Raw genomic sequence first — 21,850 nt, 5'->3', positions numbered from 1 at the left:
CCAGGAGCCTAAAGCCAATTCAGGTGTTCCGGGGTGGGGGGCGTGGCTGGCACCCAGGCACTTGCTTGGTCATTTGCTCTCTCCCACCACATGCACCAGCAGAAGGCTACATCATAGGGCCCGGCATGGTAGCTTAGTGGATAAAGTCCTTGCCTTGCACGCACTAGGATCCCATATGGGCGCTGGTTTGTGTCCCGGCGGCCCAGGTTACCATCCAGCTTGTGGCCTGGGAAAGCAGTCGAGGACGGCCCAAAGCCTTGGGACCCTGCACCCACTTGGGAGTCCCTGAGGAGGCTCGTGGCTTCAGGTCAGCTCAGCTCCAGCTGTTGCGGCCACTCGGGCAGTGAATTAATGGACAGAAGATCTTCCTCTCTGTCTCTCCTCCACTCTGTATATCTGACTTTCCACTAAAAATAAATAAATCATAAAAACAAGCTGCTTCATAAATAGAGGTGCCAGCACTCCAACCAGGCCCTGCCACCGCATGGTGCATCTTGCTCAGTGTCCAGCTGTTGTGTCAAACACCTTGCCTGAGTGTCCCTTTGAACGTTTGATTTGGCTTCTACCCCTGCTGCCTTCTTTTAAATATGGTTTCTGTGGGAACAGAATAAGTTAACTTACCTGGAGATGATTTCACAGTGCCCCATACGTGTTTATAGTACTGTGTCTGCTTTGACTGTGTGTCATTGTCTTTTTAGGTGACTGTCTTGGAAGCCAAAGACAGAATCGGAGGCCGCGTGTGGGATGATAAATCTTTGAAGGGCGTTACGGTGGGGAGAGGAGCCCAGATTGTCAATGGCTGTGTTAACAACCCGGTAGCACTAATGTGTGAGCAGGTGAGTTTCAGATTTTATTGTGTGATTAAGAATGTTGCTTAATGATCTGTGATTATTTTAACATTTATTCTATGTAGGTGAAAAGGTGATCTTTTCATTTGTTGTTTATAATCCTTGCCTATGTTATCGCTGAACTAGGATCTTTTTATTTCAAAATATACATACATTATTGTGGATAAAGGAAAAACAAAATTGTCAGTTTGCGTATGTGTAGCATTAATATGCTCTAACGTGATATCTTACAATAGTCCCTTTGCCCCTCTGCAAAGGAAATAAAAACAATTACCTCTACCTCTACCTAGAACTAGAGGACTTCAATGATTTTTTTCCCCAGGAACTTCTCTCTTCTTTTGATATTTTCAAGCAACTTGATTCTTTCATATTTTCAGGTTTGTCAGATGTAACAGATAAAACTACAAGATTGTTTTGACATTCAGATAAGCAACTGATTTTTTTAGTGCAAGTATGTCTCAAACATGAAATACTTCATATGCAGTACTTGTACATACTTACATTTTAAAAAATAGGTGTTATTTATCTGAAAGTCACATTTAACTGGGCATTTTGCCTTTTATCTGTCGTCCTCATGTGTGTGTGTGTGTGTGTTTTTTTTTTGGAAGGCCTTTAGACTCAAGGTTTTGTCTGAAGCAGCCAGTGGATTGTTTACTCAATCTCGGCTTCAACGTGTGTGTGTGTGTGTGTATGCACGTGCGAGCTCGTGTGTGTGCTCACGTAGCAAAAGAGGGGGGAGTGTCAGAGCAAGGCCATGCAGTGCATGCATTTGAAGCATTACCTGGCAGGTCGTAACACGCATGGCCGAGTGCTGTAGCTGTCACTGTCCTGCGGTGTCGCAGGTTTCACGCTGCTCTCCTCACCGCGTGACTTCCCTGCTGGTCACAGCTAAGCACATTCGGCATCTCTGCTCGGTGGCTCGACCCTGTTCTCCACGAGAGCTCTGTCTGACTTCAGCTTAGAATCTGCATATTCTTTCCAGGAAAAAAATTTCACCTTATTCTTATTATTTTTGAAGCTTGGCATCAGCATGCATAAATTTGGAGAAAGATGTGACTTAATTCAGGAAGGTGGAAGAATAACTGACCCCACTATTGACAAGCGCATGGATTTTCATTTTAATGCTCTCTTGGATGTTGTCTCTGAGTGGAGGAAGGATAAGACTCAGCTCCAGGATGTCCCTTTAGGAGGTATGGGGGGAACGGTGTTCTGCGTGGTCCATCCTCGTCTCCTGCTAACCTAAGCTCCGTCAGTCCGTGAGGTTGGATGTCTGCAGTTGGGCTGGCCTCTCCTAGCATCATTCCTTCTGCACTGATGAACTGTTGGGGCTGCCCCTCACGGGGAGGCCCACAGGCTCCAGGAAGCTTTTCCATGCCTCTGTATGCACACACACACACGAGCCTTACAGAATTATCTGAGCGGTTACTTGTACATTTGCCAGAGGAAATGTGAGGTAAGCCCTAAGTGAATAAATCATTACCCTAGAAAGTCTTTAGCTAAAACCCTGTGTGCCAGAATTTAATTTTCCTTTTTAAAAATTTTTTTTCTGATACGTTTTGGTTAAGGATCCAAGAGTGTATATTATATTTCAAAAAGTTTAATTCAAAATCTTTCATGTTTGCTACTTGAACAAATTCTGCTAACTAGAACTCTTTGGAAAGCATGACAGCCTGAACTGAATAATGTCACACAAGTGCAAACTGAGATTTTACTGTGGGGCTTAAGAGTTCTGTAACCTACAGTTTCTGTAAGCTACAGTGAACATCTAGGCCCTTTCACCTGTAGTTCATGGAGGTTTGTTGGAGTTCCTTAAACTGTGAACTCAATTTGATAAAAGCTGATTTGCTCCCACTGTGTCTTTTCAAGGGTTCTCGTTTCTTAGGCTGACGGGTGTTTCGTCACTATTGGGAGTAAACTCAGCGACAGCAGCTGTCTTGTCTCCTCCTGCTTTGCCTCAGTAATTAACCCGCCACCTCTTAAAAGATTGTACTCTGATCACCCTTAGTAAATTGTTGACTGGCAAACCATAAAACAGAACATTATTAGAAACAATGGTCTGTTACAAAAGTTAGTGGAGAATGCGAATTGAAAGGCAAATTTGTCTTTGTGTGGACAAACTTTGAAATTCATGTGTAGAGTTTTCATAATACATATTTTCTATCAACTTTTTTATTTTTAAATTTTTTTGTTTTTTATTTATTTATTTTTTATTTTTTGTTTTTTCTGTCAGCTTTTTGAAGACCTGTATAAATGCATGGATTTCAAAACTTTTTTGCACCAAGTTAAAAATCTTTTAATTCCAGTTAAGTGCCCATATATATTCCAGTCAACTTTTAATTAAATTCATTCTCAGGCCATGTAGCAGGTTCTTAAGTTTTCTGGAATTGAGGTCAGTTATGAGCCTGACTGGAGTTAGTCTGAGAATTGTTTAGTAGTTTACAGGTTCCTGATCATCACTAACTGGCATTTTCTCTATATCTCTTTCAAAGAAAAAAAAAAAGAGCTAGTAATATGCCTGCGTTGGCCTTAACTTTATAAAAGTCATTAAGAAAGGCTTAGCAGTACTTGCTGTGTAAGTAATTGTCTCATCTTCCTAACGTGAAGTCTTAAGCTTTACTAGTAGTGTACACATCTCTACATAAAGTTATTTATATCCTGCCAATCACCGTTTCAGCTGTCTGAAAACCTCACTTTATTCGCCCATTGGTGAAAAAGTCAAATCTTAAAAAGCTCGTGTTCCATTTCACGTGGAATGGGCACTGAGGGGTTAACCTTAATTTACATTGAAATTACATCAGAGCCCTTTTTATTCAGTTTTTATTTCTGTGCTATCTTGTTTTCTTGATTCTTCCCCTTCCACTGGAAGTCTGGCAGACCAGGAGCTGCCTATATCAGCAGGCAGAAACGGGGTTATCCCTGAGGCTCCAGACGCGGCCAGAGGCCCAGGGGGCTAGGAAGAGCAGCCCAGTCTCAGACCCCTTGGCAGCCTCTGTGTTAGAATGTAGTATATCAGCTGCACATCTTGTTTTAAATTTTTATTTTTGGTTGAGAGAGTTCCCGACTGTTGGTTTACTCCCCAAATGCCTGCAGTAGCCAAGGGTAGGCCAGGCCAAAGCTAGAAAAACTTTGATGAAAACCTGTGCTGTACAAAAACTAAGTGTTATGCCCCACTCAGGTCTGTTTATAACCACGCTTGGATCCTGTGATGTTCACAATAGATGGTTGTCTCACTGGAAAAGCTGTCAGAAGTAACTACACTAAGAGTCCCGTCACCAAAATGGGAATGTGAGGTAGCAATGGTTGGGTGTTTGACCTAGAGGTTGAGTAGCCACTGCTAAAAGTACTCAGGTACTATGTTGGAATTCCTGGTTTTGATTTGCAACTTTTTTTTTTTAAGGTTTTTTTTTTTTTTTTTAATTTGGAAGACAGATTTTATAGAGAAGAGAATTTTTTTCTTTTTCTTTTTCTTTTTTTTTTTTTGTGGGGGAGCGGGAGGTAGATGTACAGAGAGAAAGATTTTCCGCCCACTGGTTCACTGCCCAAGTGGCTACAACAGCGGGACCTGAGCCAATTCGAAGCTAGGAGCCAACAATTTCTTCCAGGTCTCCCATGCAGGTGCCAGGTCCCAAGGCTTTGGGCCATCCTCCACTGCTTTCCCAGGCCACATGCAGGGAGCCGAATGGAAAGTGGAGCAGCTGGGGCATGAACCAGTGGCCATATGGGATGCTGATACATGTGAGGCAAAGACTTTAGCTACTAGGCTGTTGCATTGGGCTCAAGAGAGATTTTCCATCCACTGGTTTACTCCCCAAGTAGCTGCAATGGCTGGAGCTGAGCCAAATTCAAAGCAGGAGCTAGGAGCTTCTCCTGGGTCTCCTATGTGGGTACAGGGGCCCAAGCACGTGAGCCATCATCCTTTGCTGCCTTCTCAAGCCATTAACAGTGAGCTGAGTCAGAACACTCAGGAGTAGCCAATGCGTAAACCAGTGCCCATATGGGAATGCCAACACCACAGGTAGAGCCTTAGCCTGATGTGCCACATAGCTCTTTGTCCTGCTTCCGACTTGCTGTCCATGCAGACGCTGGGAACCAGGGTAGTACCTGAGCAGGCTCAGGTAGTTGTGTGCCTACCACAACACATGGAAGACGTGAATTGAGTTTCCCAGCTGTGGACTTCAGCCCAACCCAACCTGGGCCACTGTGGGCATTTGAGTAAGGAAGGAACAAATGGAAGTCCTCTCCATCCATCTGTCTTGCCTCTTGGAAAAAAAAAACATTCCCAGTGTATGTTTTTATTAATAAGGAGCATCTAGGGCCTGAGAAGGTGCCAGGTGATGCTGGCCACACAACATGGGTTTGGGGGTTGGCAGAGGATGATGAGGGGAAAGTGGGAGCAGGAGTCTTGCAGGGTGAGTGTGAATTTACTAGGGAAAGATTGGGCAGCAGCGCCTGTAAGCCGGCAGGTAGTCGTTACTTCTGACTCGGGTTTTGGGAGGAACCAGTAGCTGAAGACGGCTGATGAAAGCCCTCGTGGACTGTGCTGATGGCTCCTCCCTGTGGGCCACTTTGCTGAAGTGAGGTAGGCTAAGGACCTGACTCTCGCTTGACGGCAGGGGAACCAGAAAGGACAGCAGGGTTATGTGCAGGGTTACTTTTTTCTTCTGTATCTTGAGCAAAGTAAGAAACACTGTGAGCAGAAGGGAGACGTTTCTAAAGATACACAGCCCTACAAGTTTGTTCCCACTTCAGGTTTCACTTCCTGAAAGAAATTAGCCCTATGAAGAGACCCTCTCCCCTCCTCCTCCCACCCCAAGTTTCCACGTGGAAGAGATGTGGGAAGTCCTGGGGGTTTGCCTGGTGAGGGAGGAGAGATGGAGAATCTTGTTAAAATTCTTTGTTCTGCTCTGATCCATTGCCCTCGCAGAGAAGATAGAAGAGATCTACAAGGCCTTCAAGCAGGAATCGGGGATCCAGTTCAGTGAGCTGGAAGAACAGGTGCTTCAGTTCCACCTCAGCAACCTGGAGTATGCCTGTGGCAGCAACCTGCATCAGGTACGGGTGGCCACCAGGCAGCACACCCTGGGCCATGACTGTGCCACGTGCGGCCTGTGTGGTTTGCATGTCTGAACGGGGAACTTGGGTGGTTTCAGAACACAGAGAATGGTGTGAAACCTGCAGTGGTTTCATATACTTCAAGAATAGGAGAGAAACCCTTCTTTCCCCGTGCCTTTGAAGCTGCTCTACCCATACAGCCAGAGGAAGCGGGGCTGTTGGGCAGACCTGGGTGGACACGACCTTGCTCTCTGCGCAGGCCCAGCAGGTGTTTCTGTGCAGTTGTGGAGTGTAAAGCACTATGCTCCAGAAGCTGCAGTAGTGTCACCTTGCCGTTCTGCTCTGTTAATCTTGTTAAAATAAACCTAAGCTTGCCCAGTGCGTTCAGCCACCCGAGGGATCACCCTCCACCCTCTTCATCTTCAGCAGACCCTCCAGGGAGCAGTAAGCTTGTCCTCTTGAATCCTTCCCCGTTCCCATTTGGTTCCTCGTGGTTACTGGAATCACATAGGATTGTTAGATCCAGCTGGATATCGATCTCCGTAGAATTTCTGTGTCGCAGACAGACTTTGGCATATTTAGTAATGGAGTTGAGCAAATGCAGTTTCATCTTCTTGGAATTCTGCTTTGCCAATTGTCAGTGTACAAAGTCCACTTTGGTTCTCACCAAGGATTGGTAGGCACACTCAGATCGCATAGACCTCTCCTTTTAAGTGAGACTTTTCTTACATTACTGGGAGATTTTCTCCCCGTGGATCCCAGCAGCTCCCTGGCTGCTGCGTATCCCTGTCCCTGAGACTGGAAGCCCTGTGTTCCTGCCTTGAATGGCCACTGGACTCAGGCTCAAGGATTCTCGCTCCTGAGTTCCCAATGTCTCCCATTATTTCCCAGGTGTCTGCTCGCTCCTGGGACCACAATGAATTCTTTGCCCAGTTTGATGGAGACCACACTCTACTGACACCTGGCTACTCTGTAATCATTGAAAAATTGGCAGAAGGGCTGGACATTCGGCTCAAGTCTCCAGTGAGTATGAGCAACAGTGGGAGGCTCTGGGGAAGTCTAGGGCCTGTGGCTTACTCAGCAGACCAGCGGTCCTGTTGACGTCGGCCAGTGCTTGCAGGTGGTTCTGTGCTGCAGTCGTAGCCTGTGATCAGTAGCATTTGCCATGTCAGGGTTGCTGCTGTTTGCAAACAGTGATGGCCCAGGTCATGTGCAGTTTGCTCTCAGCCTACTTAGTCCAAGGCAGTTACTTTCACTGTGACATTTCCCCTCTAATTCTGTGCCAGTGCATTTGTGGTACACATTGTAATCATAGAGATGATTCTTTTTGTGTATGTTTCAATTTAAACTGATTCCTGAATTCTTTTAAAAATTATGTTTTATTTCCTTATGTTTGAAAGCCATAGTGACAGTGAGCTAGGAGAGAGTACTTCACTGTGCACTGGGTCACTCTCCCAGATGGCCACATGGCTGGGACTAGACTGTGCCAAAGCCAGGAGTCAGGGACTGCTGGTGCTTGAGTCAGTGTCTTCTGTCTTCCAAGGCACAGAAGCACGAAGCAGGATTAGAAATGGAGCAGGCAGAACTTGAGCTGGTACCCTGATGTGAGATGCCAGCATCACAGGCGGTGGCTTAACCCATCGTACTGCAGTGCTGGGCCCTGAATTTTCTGTATTCTCACACTTTATAATTTTATATCCATCGAGTCATAGTTCGCTGTAGTCTTGGAGGTGTAAACTGCCATAATAGGGTACTCAAAGAACCCAGGTCACACAGTTCCATCCTTCATCTTCCTTAACGATTGCTTTTCTTGAGCAGGTGCAGAGCATTGATTACACAGGGGAGGAGGTACAAGTCACCACCACCGAGGGCACAGGGTTTTCTGCACAGAAGGTAAGTGCCTCAATCCCTCTGGAGTGGGGAGGGCTTGTTGGATTTCTGCTGAGCCATAGGTCTCCACTGAATTGTGCAAAGATGGATCTACTCGATTTAGTGGATCCATCACTAGTATAAATTCATGGAGGCTGGCAATCCAAATTGTGTGCCTCAGGATCAAAGAAGACAAGACACTGGGAGTGGGTGTTCAGTGTGGTGGTTGGCATGCTGCCTGAGTGGTGGGTGTTTAAGATGTCGCTTGGGATGCCCACATTCCCTGTTGGAGTGGCTGGCTTGAAGTCTTGGCTCCACTCTTCATTGCAGCATCTTACTAAGTTATACCCTGGAAGGGTTCCCACCATCCCTGTGGGAGACCCAGATGGAGTTCTGGGCTCCTAGCTTTGGCCTGGTCCAGCTCCAATTGTTGCAGGCTTGAGGGGGAGTGAACCAGCAGATGGGAGAGCTCTGTATTTTTTATGTGACAGTCAGTCTGTCTCTCTGCTTTTCAAAATTCAAAAACATATGTAAACAAAAATCATATGACCTTTAAAAAAGAAAAAATTCCTTGGTCAGATTAGGTAGGCAAAGACTGTATGCCATACTCTATTTTTGGGTTAAAACTCTGTGAAGTCCTGCTCAGGTTTGTTTGTGGTTCACCATCGGACCATTTTCAGATAAAGCAATTCTCTGTTTTCATCTTCAGACGTTGATAAGTTCTCTCACAACCTAAACGTGCTGCACACACCGTAAGTCAGTGGACAGTACAGCTGAGTCCCGCACCTGAAATCACACTTGGATTTCTAGTATGTTAGAGAGCAAAGTTGCTTACTTGGATTAAAGTTGCTTACTTGGATTCATCAACTGTGACTGCTCATTTCAAGTTCAGTTACATCTAAAGAGATTATCGAAACATTATCTAGACTGGCTGTGCTAGTCAGTGTCCTGGTCCCTGACGTTTGTGTAGGAATAGGGGTTGCATGTCACATGTCTACGGTACGAGCTGGTGGGAAGGTGTCCTGATCCACCTGCAGTTAGTCCCGGCTGTAGCTCATAGTCATCTGGGAAGTGCTCAGGAGTTGCAAAGCTCCTACTCAGAGATGCTCCCTGACTGTGCTCGCTGTGCATAAAGCTTCCCAGCTCACGCCAGTGTGCAGCCAAGGTCGAGAACCACTGACTCATGTCCTCTCTGTAAGCCCTGATAATGAAGGGTCTTCCTAACGGGAGAGCCTTTCTTTTTTAGTTACTACCTTGTAAAATTAAGGGCTGGTGTTGGTACAGTGTATTAAGCCAGCACCTGGGACAACTGGCATATGGGCAACCAGTTTGCATCCCAGCTGCTCCACTTGCAATATACCAAGCACCAAGAATAAATTAAATTGTGGACTGGTGCAGTGCCCGCATTTGGGCTAGCAGGTGTAACATGGTTAAGATGCCTGTGTCCCACACCAGAGCGCCTGGCTTAAATGCCTGCCCCGGGCCACTGCATCCAGCTTCCTGCTTCCTGCTTTTGCACAGCCTGGGTGGCAACAAGCGAGGACTCAGAGGAGTGGATTCCTGTCACCATGTGGGAGACCTCGACTGAGTCCTTCACTCGGGGTCATTGGGGTGGGAAAAGGCCAGAGGCTCTCTTTCCCTGCCTGTAAAATTTTCTTTTTTTTTTTTTCAAGATTTGTTTATTTTTATTGCAAAGGCAGATATACAGAGAGGAGGAGAAACAGAGAGGAAGATCTTCTGTCCGATGATTCACACCCCAAGTGAGCCGCAACGGGCCGGTGCGTGCCGATTTGAAGCCGGGAACCAGGAACCTCTTCCGGGTCTCCCACGCGGGTGCAGGGTCCCAATGCATTGGGCCGTCCTTGACTGCTTTCCCAGGCCACAAGCAGGGAGCTGGATGGGAAGTGGAGCTGCTGGGATTAGAACCAGTGCCCATATGGGATCCGGGGGTGTTCAAGGCGAGGACTTTAGCCACTAGGCCACGTGGCCAGGCCCCAAATTTTCTGAATTAGCAGAATGGCAGGTCATCCGATGGTCTGGTCTCTGGGTTCTGTGGTTCTGTCTCTGGTGTCCAGGCTACGAGTTCCACTTGCCCTGTCCCTGGGTTGTGAGCACATGTGCCCTGTGTATGCTGGCCTTCTGCAGGGACACATCACAGCTGCAGGCTGTGCCTGGAATCACCGAAACCTGTATGTTTATGCAGACACATTCTCCAAGAACTTCCTCAAGACTGCTTCTGTGCATGGATTTCAAAATTTTTTGGCACCAAAAGAAATGTTTTATTTCTATTTTCCACAGATTTTTTTTGAAGTCCCCTCGTATGTAATCCAGTTGGGCATCTGTTTCTGTCATTGTGTTATGGTGTTGGTGTTATTTTTTGTTTTGGTTGAATGATAGGTAATAGCTATAAAATACCCTGTTAAAGGTCCTGAGTATAGAAAACATGTTTTGCGTTTCATGAACTTTTCATGTGATAGAAACCAATGAATTACTGTAAGCTTCCTGTGATCCTGGACATTAAGCCAAACAGACTCCTGGATGAGGACCTGAGCGATGGTGAGCAGTGCCTGGGGTTCAGCGGTCACTTGCTGTCATGGCCGGGCACTGCACGTGCTGATGGTAAACTCACCTGGCCCAGACTCCCTCGCACTGGAGGCTGTCGGCATGTGGTTTTGGCTTCACCACTGCCACCCACGGCGGTGAGGTGCTTGGTTCTTTGGCAGGGTTAGTCAAGCCTTGGATCCAGCCCTTCATTCCAAGGGGTCAAAGAGACAGGGCTTGTGGCACCCATTTTACTGGCACAGGTTTTTCTCTATGAAGCTCGATTCTGAAACTTCCTCCCTCCTTTCCATCTTTCTTTAAAAGGTAGATTTATTAACAAAAAAAAAAGAGAGAGAGACAGAAAGATCTTCCATCCACTGGTTCACTCCCCAAATGGCTACAAGGCTGGAGCTGAACTGATCGGAAGCCAGGAGCCTCCTGTCAGTCTCCCACGTGGGTGGAGGGTTCCAAAGACTTGGACCATCCTCTAATGTTTTCCCAGGCCACAAGTAGGAAGCTGGGTTAGAAGTGGGGTAGCTGGGATGACAGGTACTTACAGGTGGAGGATTAGCCTGTTGAGCCACTGCACCAGCCCCCGATTCGAACAGTAGTGCGATGGAAGTAGACCCAGAAACTTCTTCCTTGCCGGAGACCAGCTCCAGCCAAGTTCGGAACTCGCGAAGGGTGCGTGGATGAGGCGCCAAGAGGAAAGAAGGAGAAGGGCCACCAGGATTCCTTGATCGTAGTGGGCAATGCGAGAAAGCTGTCCGCTTTATTTATACAGAAGCAGTACAAAGTTTTCTTTTAGGGGCATTTTGACGTAGCTTCAGGGGGTGCATAATTTACAACTTCTTGAGAAATGATTGGGGAAGGATTCCACATTCCTTGCTTATCTTGGCTTGCCAGTCTTCATCTGCTCTCCTCAAGTCTGGGCTATAACCTAGACGCCATCTGTGTCAACCAGACCCCTACCTAGAGTTATGTATGAGTTAAAAGGTCTGGGGCCTTGGTTTATGGGGATTGGGGTTATTGACATTAGTTGGCCATTAGGTCTATAAGCTCACACAGTTTGTTAACCAAACAAGCAAAGCAAGGGTTATAACGGCGGAAAGAATTGCAATTAGCAATGAGCTAAGTTACTCTATTTAAGTTTCAACTCTACAATGGATAAGTGAGTGTTTCCAAAGACAATTCTACAAATTGTTTCACTGTTAGACAAGGCATTATCCATTCCAACGTTGCAGCCAAGAATTTCTCAGTAGACAACACATCTTATGCAGTAATACACTCCTACTACAATTCTTATTCTACAACTTATCTATCACTAAATGGGAGAAATACATCAAGAGAGAAAAAACATGAAGATGTAAGACAAAAAGTTTTAAACATTACATTCCTCTACAACTGCGGGTTCTACAACTTCATAAGTGATCAAACAATAATCAAAAGTATATCTTTATGATGTTAGTGAAATCACCCTATATTTCCTCTAGCTAAAAAATTATGAAAACAGCTAAAGCAACTACATTTTCTATTTTCTAAAGAATTGCAAGGACAGGCTAACCTTTAAGATCACAGTAACTAAATTTTTTGCCTTAGCAGGGTAGCCTTTAGGGTCACAGTAGCTATGTTCTTTGTCATAGCAGGATGGCCTTTAGAGTCACAGTAACTATAACAGGATAGCTTTTAGGGTCCCTCTTATCAAGCCATTTCCCAGAAAGCATGCTAAATATCTGGGCCAGATTTTATGGCAATGGGTAAACAGCACAGACTTAATGATACTTCTGTGTGCAGTTAAAGGTCCACTCACCAAGACATCATCAGTAACATTAACTCTTTTTTTGTTTGTTTGTTTCTTTTTTTTTTTTTTAGATATATTTTTATTACAAAGTCAGATATACACAGAGGAGGAGAGACAGAGAGGAAGATCTTCCGTCCCATGATTCACTCCACAAGTGAGCGCAATGGCCGGTACGCGCCAATCCGAAGCCAGGAACCAGGAACCTCTTCCAGGTCTCCCATGCAGGTGCAGGGTCCCAAAGCTTTGGGCCGTCCTCGACTGCTTTCCCAGGCCACAAGCAGGGAGCTGGATGGGAAGTGGAGCTGCTGGGATTAGAACCGGTGCCCATATGGGATCCCGGGGCGTTCAAGGCGAGGACTTTAGCCGCTAGGCCACGTGGCCAGGCCCAGTAACATTAACTCTTAAGCTCATGTTGGTTGTAAAAGCCATCTCACAGGGGCACACAATGCCTCAATAGATTACAAAATTCTTAGTGGGATGGTTGAGTGCCTATGCGAAAGGGGGTGAAAACTGCGTCAAGGTAGTCAGAGATGAATCCGCTCGAGCCCTGCCAAGCAGCTGGAAGCTCCCTGGGCCCTGCCAAGCAGGGAGCTGTTGTCTTCACACCTTCGTGTTATTCACACCTACCACACGGACCCCATTACTTCCTGCATGGTAAGGTACTGCAGGTGGCAACTTTACATGTTATACCACAGGCTTTTAAGGTTAGGGAGGTGAGTACCCCCTTCCTTTTCTGGCTGCTTTTGGCAGAGCTGAGTGGTGGCTTGGCTGCACATTAGTATGTGTTAGGAAGGATGACTCCGAGTTTAAACCTGTTTCCTTTCAGGGTTAGGACCTGCTTGCTTTTCTGACCTAGGAAATCTATCAGTTATAAAGAGCTTTTTTTGTTTTTATTGTTTCTCTTATTTACTTGAAAGGTAGGGTGACAAAGACTTCCATCCACTCATTGATTCCCCAGATGGCCACAACAGCCAGGGCTGGGCCGGGCTGGGCCGGGCTGAGTCTGTCATGTGAGGGCAGAGGCCCAAGCACACAGTCTTCTCCTGCTGCTCTCCCAGGCACATTAGCAAGGATCTGAATTGGAAGTAGAGCAGCAGGACTCAAACCAGCACTCCAAAATGGGATGCTGACTATACAGGCAGTGGTTTAACCCACTGCCCCACAGTGCCAGCCCCAGCCACAGGGATCTTAATCCAGATTTCTCGGTGTGGATGCTACTTCTACTCAACGCAGGCATCCTTGTACAGTGAACCACCTGCACAGTTGCCATGGCAATCCTTGTTCTTGTCAGTATAACATCATGGCTATAGCGGTGAGATTGTCATGCACATAAGCTCATGGTGTAGCTGTAGGTTGGATCCTTTTGCTGTGTGTTTGCTGACTCTGTGTTGTTTCCCACAGGTGCTGGTTGCTGTACCCCTGGCCATGCTGCAGAAAGGCGCCATCCAGTTTAATCCCCCGCTCTCAGAGAAGAAAATGAAAGCCATCAGCAGCCTAGGGGCAGGCATTATTGAGAAGGTGACAGGGCACGTTAGCTTTAGGACCAAAGGGGTGCAAGTCAGACTGAAGGAGCTGCCGCTGATAGGGGAGGGAGTGGTTAAATTCCAACAGGTCCTTTCTGTTGGGATGGTTGTTTCTGAGGAATACGAAAGGCTGACATCAGAGCAAGCAGAGAACTGGTGAGCTCTGTCACCTTTGAACTCAGGAGAATGCACCGCCACTCCAGGTTTCAATCTGCTCTAAATCAGGTCTCAGTTACCTCCGACCCCCACCCCCCAAACTCCTTGTCTGCCTTCCAGTCATTGGCCTCAGTGAGTGGGGACAGGTCACTTCCTCTGCCTTCCAGGTCTCCCTTAGCAAAACTGGCTCTGCTGCAGCGGGTCCCAAGAGCTGTGCGTCTTGGGGCTGTCATAGCAGGGTGTTTTGTTTCAAGACTCCGTCTCAGTGACTTGTGACTTCAAGCTAGCCCGCAGGTTGTCCGTGGGCCCCGCCTTTCCTGTGTGAGGATGCGTGGAGTGGGCGTAAAACAGGGCACTCTCCGAGAACGGAGGAAGTGACGGGACCTGGAGGCGCGGAGCTGTCTGTCGTATGGAACTCGCTCTGAGAGCACAGCTCACAGCGCTGCTCAGCCAGGCTGACTGCCTGTGCTCTTGAGACGAGACACTGAGCCAGCTTCCTCTCGTTTGCTTTCCAGATCGCCTTGCAGTTTCCATACAGATTTTGGGACAGTAAGGTTCAAGGGGCTGACTTTTTTGGACACGTCCCTCCCAGTGCCAGCCAGCGGGGGCTCTTCGCTGTGTTCTACGACATGGACCCCCAGGTACAGAGGTTTGGGAAATGTGGTCTGAACGCACCGCTCAGACTTCGGCAGTCACGCAGGCATCCAGCTGGAAAAGGAGTCGGTGTGCGGGGATCACCCCATACGTGTTTGTAATCGGAAGAACACTGGGGCAGTTTCCTATACGAGGACAACCCCAGTACTTGCCTTGCCTTGTGTTTTAAACACTGATGCAGCTTCCCGGGACAGGAACCGGCTGCTGTGTTAATGGTTATTTCAGCTTGAGGATGGGGTGCTTAGCTAAAGATTGTGCCAACAACCCAACTCTGTGGACTTTCTGAGGGGTTCCCAGCGAACTGAGAAGGGTGAGATGTGGAGGCCCAGGTGGGGGGTCTTGGCGTCAGAGGAAGGAAGGGGAGAGCATGCTTCTGTCACTGAAACTTGAGCAATGTCACCTTGTCCTGAAAGCCGTTGTCTTCAGCTTTTAGATTCAAGCAGCTTTCTGTGTCAGGTTTCACATGGACAGCCGGGTCTTTATTAGATGCGACCGGGGATGCCTGGGTGCCGTATCCAAGAGCTGGGGTTCAGTTCTTTGCTCCATTCCCAATTCTGGCTTCCTGCCAGTGCACACCCTGGCAAGGCTGCAGGTGATGGCACGAGTACCTGGGTCCCTGATGCCCACATAAATCTGGATTCAGTTGTTGGCCCACAGGTTTGGCCTCACTCATCCCTGGCTATGTAGGGCATTTGCAAAGTACACCAGTTGATAAGAGCCCTCTCTCTGTATTGGTGTCTGCCTTTTGAATCGTTAAAAATACATTTAAAAATGCAAAAAGATAAATGACACAAGACTACTATTTGTTAAAAATAGATTTCCCATAGAAACAAGGAGAGAATTCCTTTACCATTTCAGAAGGGTCTCTTCCCGTGACTTTTCCTGCAGATTTCCCTTCTCAATCTCTTTCTGAAACTCAGAAATCTCTTTCTGAAACTCAGTTAGCAGAACTGAGAGTTCTGCTAACTGAGCAGCTATTCGTATTTGCGATTCGCACAGCCTCCTGCGGATTTGGTCAGCAGGGAGTGGTAGAGTGTGGGCGGGCAACTGAAGGGGAGGATAAGGGACAGAGGGAAGTGTTGTGATTGGTTTGTGCCCGAAGACCCTTGCGTGTTTGGAAGTGAGCATTTTGAGGACTTTTGTGCTCCAAGTACAAGGTGGGAGCCACGTTCCCGTCTGTGCCTCCAGAAGCAGCAGAGCGTGCTCATGTCTGTGATCACGGGCGAGGCGGTGGCGTCCCTGCGGACCCTGGAGGACAAGCAGGTGCTGCAGCAGTGCATGGTCACCCTCCGGGAGCTGTTCAAGGAGCAGGTCAGAGAACACGACTGAGACGAGGAGGAGCCTGCGCTCCACCTGGATGGCTCCTGTCGGTGGAGCGTATCGAGTGGGAAGGGGTCACGGGGAATGGTGTGGCAGGGGCCCAAGTCAGTTTTCCTCGCAGGATTCACTTCTCCCCTGAGTGTTTGCTGGGCTGCTTGGGACAGACCGTGCAGCGGAACACCACAGCCTGAGTGGCTCAGGCAACTGAAATTTTAGTCATGCAGTTCCAGAGGCTGGAGTTGCAAGACCAAGGTTTCTCCTGAGGCCTCTCCTTGGCCTGCAGATGGCTGGCCTGCCCCTGTGTGTGCGTGTCTGGGCTCTCTTCTTCAAAGATGACATCACAGTGGAATAGGCCCACCCTAGTCCATTTTCATTCTCTAGTGAAGGCACTCTCTCCAAATGCAGTCAAATGAGGTGTTAAGACGTCAGCAGGAGGGAGGTTCAGCTCAGCTCACCCTGGCACAGTGCCTGCCGTGGCTTTATACTGTCCTCTTCATACTCCTATCCCTTTCTTTCCCAGGGATGTAAAATGCTCACACTTCTTGTAGCTCCTGGGTTTACTCCAACCCCGGGGACTGTGAGCACAGCCCTGGGCAGATGTCCTCTCCCGTCGTCTTCACGGTACATCAGGCCCAGCTGACTCGAGGGGCACAGCCTGGGCTCTAAAACCACCATGGCCTCTGTGTCTTCCCCAAAGAACGAAGCCAAGTCTGTGGAACGATGCAGTCACATAAGTTAGGGAAACTGCAGGGGGGGGTGACAACCGTAGCAAAGGACCTCGGTTACCCCCAGCTGGCACTTTCATCCCAAAACTTGACTCTAAATCCGTGCTTAGAACTGAGCAGTTTTCAGAGATTTTTCACAGGGAGGTTTGTTCGAGGCCAGCTGATAAAACTGACTTAGTGAAGCACATCTCTTGCTGTGCTGTGGAGAAACCTGTGAGGCACCCCAGATGGAGATGGCCGTCTCACCCTCCCTCTGCCCTGGCACCTCTGCAAGGGAGTGGAGGAGCCGCCCCCAGCTCTTGGCTCAGGGCACAGAGCGAAGTCCAGGCGTGTGGACGTCATGTGGGGACAAGGCCTCGGGATCTAGAGAGGGTGGGGAGCACCTGGAGTGCCGCCCAGTGAACTTTGTCCATGGAGGGTGGGACAGTTGCCCGTGGGATCTGGACACCGCCCTGTTGAAATGTCGTTTGCTGATCTCTCTATGCTGTGCTCAGGAGGTCCCAGATCCCATCAAGTATTTTGTTACCCGGTGGAGCACAGAGCCATGGATACAGATGGCATACAGCTTTGTGAAGACGTGTGGAAGCGGTGAGGCCTACGACATCATTGCCGAAGAAATACAAGGGACCATCTTTTTCGCTGGGGAGGTACGAATTCTGATGTCTTTTAAAAGCAGTTTCTTCCCGGAGTTAAGAATCCAGGTGAGGGCCTGGCAAGATAGCATAGTGGTTAAAGTCCTGGCCTTGAGTACACCAGGATCCTGTATGGGCACTGGTTCGTATCCTGGCAACCCTGCTTCCCATCCAGCTCCCTTTCTGTGGCCTGGGAAAGCAGCTGAGGACCACCCAAAGCCTTGGGACCCTGCACCTGTGAGGGAGACCCAGGAGAGGTTCCTGGCTCCTAGCTTTGGATTGGCTCAGCTCCAGCCGTTGCAGCCACTTGGGATGTGAACCATTAGATGAAAGATCTTCCTCTCTGTCTCTCCTCCTCTGTATATCTGGCTGTGTATCCGCCTTTCCAATTTAAAAAAAAAAAAAAAAAAGAATCCAGGTGAAATGCTGTTGAATCGCTCAGGACAGCACATGGCAGCCGCATCTCGACACTGTCCACTCTCTGAGGCTGCATTAACTCTTCCAGCTATTTCTTCTGGATTTTAATGTGTACTATAGGATACATCTAAAAGTTTATGAAAAATGGAACTTGTACCATGAATTTAGCCTTGGTGTAAAGGTTTTGAAAGCCATTCTGTTCACACTGGACATTTTGAAAAATATTATTTGCCCAATAAAGTTGTACTTTTTGAGGCACAAAGAGAGTGGAGTATGATCGCATATTCCAGAGGCCTGCTGGAGCCAGAAACCGAGTCTAGGTCTCCCAGGTGATTTGCCAGCGGCAGAGCAACTGGAGCAGGCCTGGGCGCCTGCAAGCTGGGCTCTACGGTGTAGCAGGCGGCTGTTCTCACAGTCTCTTAACCCCTACACTACATGCTGGCCTCCAAAAAGGCTTCGGCTTTTACTTCCCAAGCACTTGGTTCTTGGAATTTTTTGGAGGTATTCTCGGTAAAGTTATTAAGGCTTTTGAATGATTTCCACCCCCTCTCTGCATGGTTTCCCATTTCCTAAACTGGGATTTAGTCTTTGCCTGCTGCATGTCCAAATGACTATTTAGGAAGTGAGCCAGGCATTTAAAAAAATAACACGTAAGCTAAAGGCACTGGAAAGCCCTAGCAACTAGTTGTTGGGTCCCCAGCCACGCTCTGGGAACAGTGTCTCTGCTTCTGTATATGCATGCAGAGAGTCTTATCAGGGAAACTTGACCCGGTTCCCAGCACCCAAGGGTGTTCCAAGCAGTGACCTCAGGGGCTGTGTTACATGGTGATCTGTTTACCATACTAATAATTAGTTTTCACCAGTTTTAGAGGCATAGGGGTCATCCCTCCGCCCTTCCTTCTTCTCTCCACCCTCCCCTCCCAGTTTGTCCTGTGTCATCGCAGCAGTGCAGTTCCTCGGTTCATGGTTACATGCCTTTCTGACATTCTGACATGCTAAGTACAAGAAAAAGCAGAAAACCTATAAACAAAACTTACAAATATGCTTCACAAGTGTCATTAGGATCCCACTTTTACTTGGGAGTGGAGACATACTGTATAGTCCTCAAAGAACAAATATCATATGTTCTCTGAAGACGACCAATATAGTTTACAAAATATTTTTGCATATATGCAAGTAAAAAAAATGCCCCCTTATCCAGATGGCTCTGGTCACTGTAAGAGCCAGCTGTGCAGGGAGTAACAGCTGCCTCGAAGAGACGGCTCTTGCAGGCCAGTACCTCAGGAGCATGATCGAGCTTTCGTGCTTTCCTTTGCTACAGTCCCCTCAGATTCTTGTGAAGACCTGAGGTTTTGTTCCTGTCGCTTTTTCTCACCACCCACCCTACCATTTCCCCCATACACTGACCTCACCCCTTCGCACACAATTTAGGTAACTTATTTTTAAATTGTATTTGGAAGGCAGTTGTACAAAGAGCTCTTCCATCTGCTGGTTCACTCCTCAGATGTTTTCTCTAGCAAGGGCTGGGCCAAGCCTCTGCCAGTTCTGCCTGGGTTTTCCAACCTAGGTGGCATGGGCCTAAGCACCTGGACCATCTTCTGCTTTCTCGGGCATGTTAACAAGGAGCTGGACCGGGAGGGGAGCAGTCAGGACTCAGGCAGGTGTTCATTTGGGAGGCTGGCATCACAGGCTGTGGTGCGGCACTGGCCCCAAGTGGGTGACTTCATTCCACATGCAAACCTACACCTGCTCTTTTCCCTTCCATTTGAACTAGCCTTTCCTCTGCCCCAGATTGCCATCTAACAAGTCCCAAATTGAGGCTGCCTCTTGCCTCTCCTGGGCCCAGGTTGGCTTTTTAAGTGTACCTCCTCCCAAAACAATCCTCACACCTTCCTGTCTTCTTATTGAAGTTAAGGTCCATAATTTATCGATTTTAAACTTTTATCCTTTTGCTCTACCTGTATAAGGCAAAACTGTCTGCTGCATGAATGATTCATTTTTTATAATGATCTGCACTCATTATACCAACTTGATTATTTAAGATGATGGAGAAAGACCATGGTCTTATATATATTTAAACAAATGTGTGTGTGTGAGAGAGAGAAAGAGTGAGTGTGTGTGACTGGTTTAAGTTAGTCATATTTGGGACACACTCACCTTGGCGGACTGCCGAATATATTGTAGAATGAATCAGTGTGGCAGAGTCTTGCAAGAAAGTCAGAAAAAGTCAGACATGAGGTATTAATACGAGTATGTAGCAAGTAGCATTAATCTTTATTTTGAACTAAAGATATGTGTATGTTTATGTTATCTTTTGAAGGAATTTTTAATCATCAAATTATTTCTTACAGGCAACAAACAGGCATTTTCCACAAACCGTTACAGGGGCATATCTGAGTGGTGTTCGAGAAGCAAGCAAGATCGCAGCATTTTAGATAGACTTTATCTGGACTCAGCCTTCTGTACTCCAAATGGTATAGTTTGAAACACATTAAACCTCATTTTTGCAAGGGAAAAAAACACTTTGGATAGCAAAAACTGAAATGTTGTTAAGGCAATAGAATGTAAGCTCATTTTAGCACTCTGAAAGCACTGACCCAGAATTCCTTTCGTGCACTTATACTTGTTTGCACTGTTCACAATTCCAACTGTGCTGTTAAAGACTTCTGGACTTTATTATAAGGCAGAATGCCTTAAAAGAGAACGTGGAATCAATTTCTTGCATGGTTGACTGATCAGTTTTCATATACTGAAAAACAAAACCCTTCAAGGAGGAATCGCTTCTTCACCAGAGAAAGCCACGTGTTTTTCCTGTGACTCAGTAGCTACCAGTGAGCCTTAATATCTTACATAACTCTACCCTTGAGCCTCTACTTCTTTTTTAAATACAGCACAAATTTCCAGTTGGGGATAAAACAGTCTTAAGAAGCTGTTTTATATCGTACATATTTCTTCCCATTAGGTGTTCACAAAAAATTTAAATTCTGGTCTCTTTTGATAAAATGTTTTACATTTGTACACTCACTGGCAAAGTTGTGAAGTTTTTAACTGCCTGCAGTTACAGTACTGGGACTTTGGTCTTCACACTCAACACAGGTTATTGTTCTTTTTCTAAAGCCAAATCTAAGTGAACAACGCTCTTCAAATGCCCTCAAAGGTTTTGAGAACCACTAGCAAAATGATCTTGTAATAAAAACTCTTCCATATCTGCTTTTTAAATTAATGATAAGTATTTTTTATCCAGTTATGTTTACAGTATTCTATAGGCAGGTCTATTGGGAAACTATAGAAAAATGTGACATCTGGCAAATTCTGCACATTCTATAAGCCATAGTTTGAAACCTCAAGAATAGGACAAATGTATTTTTTGCACGCATGACAAAACATTGTCATCCAGAAATCCACTGGTTTCAGCGTGTTTTCAATTTACAATGTAAAGATTTGAGATTCAGTTAGATGGATCTTCTTAGCAAAAGGGGAAGAACCCAGAAATTCACGTTTGTAAGTAGAAGTACCTCCACTGACCCACCAACAAATGACAAAAGCAAGCCAGCAGCAACCTTTCAGAGTTAACACAGGGTAGAGCTCACGTTTAGCTCATTGGTACAGACTGGGAAGTATTCTTTGATTTCATGTGTTGAAATATTCAGATAGCATGCATTAAATGATAAATGCAAAATGTCAAGTTTGAAATGGCTCACAGTAAATCATTAGTTTCTAGCACTTGTACTGTGTGGCAAGCAGGGAAGAATCCCTCTTAAAGTGTGCTAAATGTATCTTGTCTCAAGGAAAGTACTTAACACTTCAAGGTACCATGATACTTTTTCTCCTATGTTACTCTGGATGTTTCATTATGTCTGAATATTTTGTAATTGAATTGCAGATCATGAATAAACGTGTGAAACTGCTTAATAAAACTAGACTTGTTATTTCAAACATGCTGTGTACGGCAGTGATATTCTTCAGCAGTGCACCACTTCCGAAGAACGTCCACCCCATATCAGCTTCACCCAGTGTGTGCGTTTTAGGTCACAGACATGACTACACCGATTGAGAGTTGTAATTTTTATTCACAAGGTTTGCAAGAATATTTAAAATCCAAAGCCAATTTGTAGGTCTCCCTTAGTTGCTTATAATTCCATTCCTTTATATTAAACATACCATTTCCTAAAATATGAACCACCGAGAAACAAGTCAAAGCTGTGAAAACGCTCGTTCACATTCAGAGCCAGTTTCTGTGATGCACTCCACGGGCACATCAACCTTTGTTAGAGCAGCATGGTTTAGTTCAAACTCAGAGACTTAATAAACT

At 46.6% G+C, this 21,850-nt stretch overlaps 1 protein-coding gene across 4 annotated transcripts in view; it reads left to right on the top strand.

Moving 5' to 3' along the window:
• The window catches only part of KDM1B (lysine demethylase 1B), a 149,261-nt gene extending 128,513 nt beyond the window's left edge, over nt 1-20,748 (top strand). For all 4 annotated transcript variants that reach the window (XM_058667645.1, XM_058667636.1, XM_058667644.1 and 1 more), the window contains exons 12-21: nt 699-836; nt 1,867-2,038; nt 5,773-5,900; nt 6,792-6,923; nt 7,719-7,793; nt 13,513-13,629; nt 14,306-14,431; nt 15,633-15,755; nt 16,984-17,136; nt 19,890-20,748. In XM_058667645.1, coding sequence (XP_058523628.1) covers nt 699-836; nt 1,867-2,038; nt 5,773-5,900; nt 6,792-6,923; nt 7,719-7,793; nt 13,513-13,629; nt 14,306-14,431; nt 15,633-15,755; nt 16,984-17,136; nt 19,890-19,973 — 1,248 coding nt within the window. In that variant the 3' untranslated portion in view covers nt 19,974-20,748. The remainder of the gene's footprint in view (nt 1-698; nt 837-1,866; nt 2,039-5,772; nt 5,901-6,791; nt 6,924-7,718; nt 7,794-13,512; nt 13,630-14,305; nt 14,432-15,632; nt 15,756-16,983; nt 17,137-19,889) is intronic.
• The last annotated feature ends 1,102 nt before the right edge of the window (nt 20,749-21,850 follow it).

This window comes from Ochotona princeps, chromosome 1 (assembly GCF_030435755.1).
Source record: "Ochotona princeps isolate mOchPri1 chromosome 1, mOchPri1.hap1, whole genome shotgun sequence".
In the NCBI taxonomy this organism is placed as follows: Eukaryota; Metazoa; Chordata; class Mammalia; order Lagomorpha; family Ochotonidae; genus Ochotona; species Ochotona princeps.
Note: the sequence above shows the minus strand (reverse complement) of the source record. Positions and strands in the feature narration are given on the sequence as shown.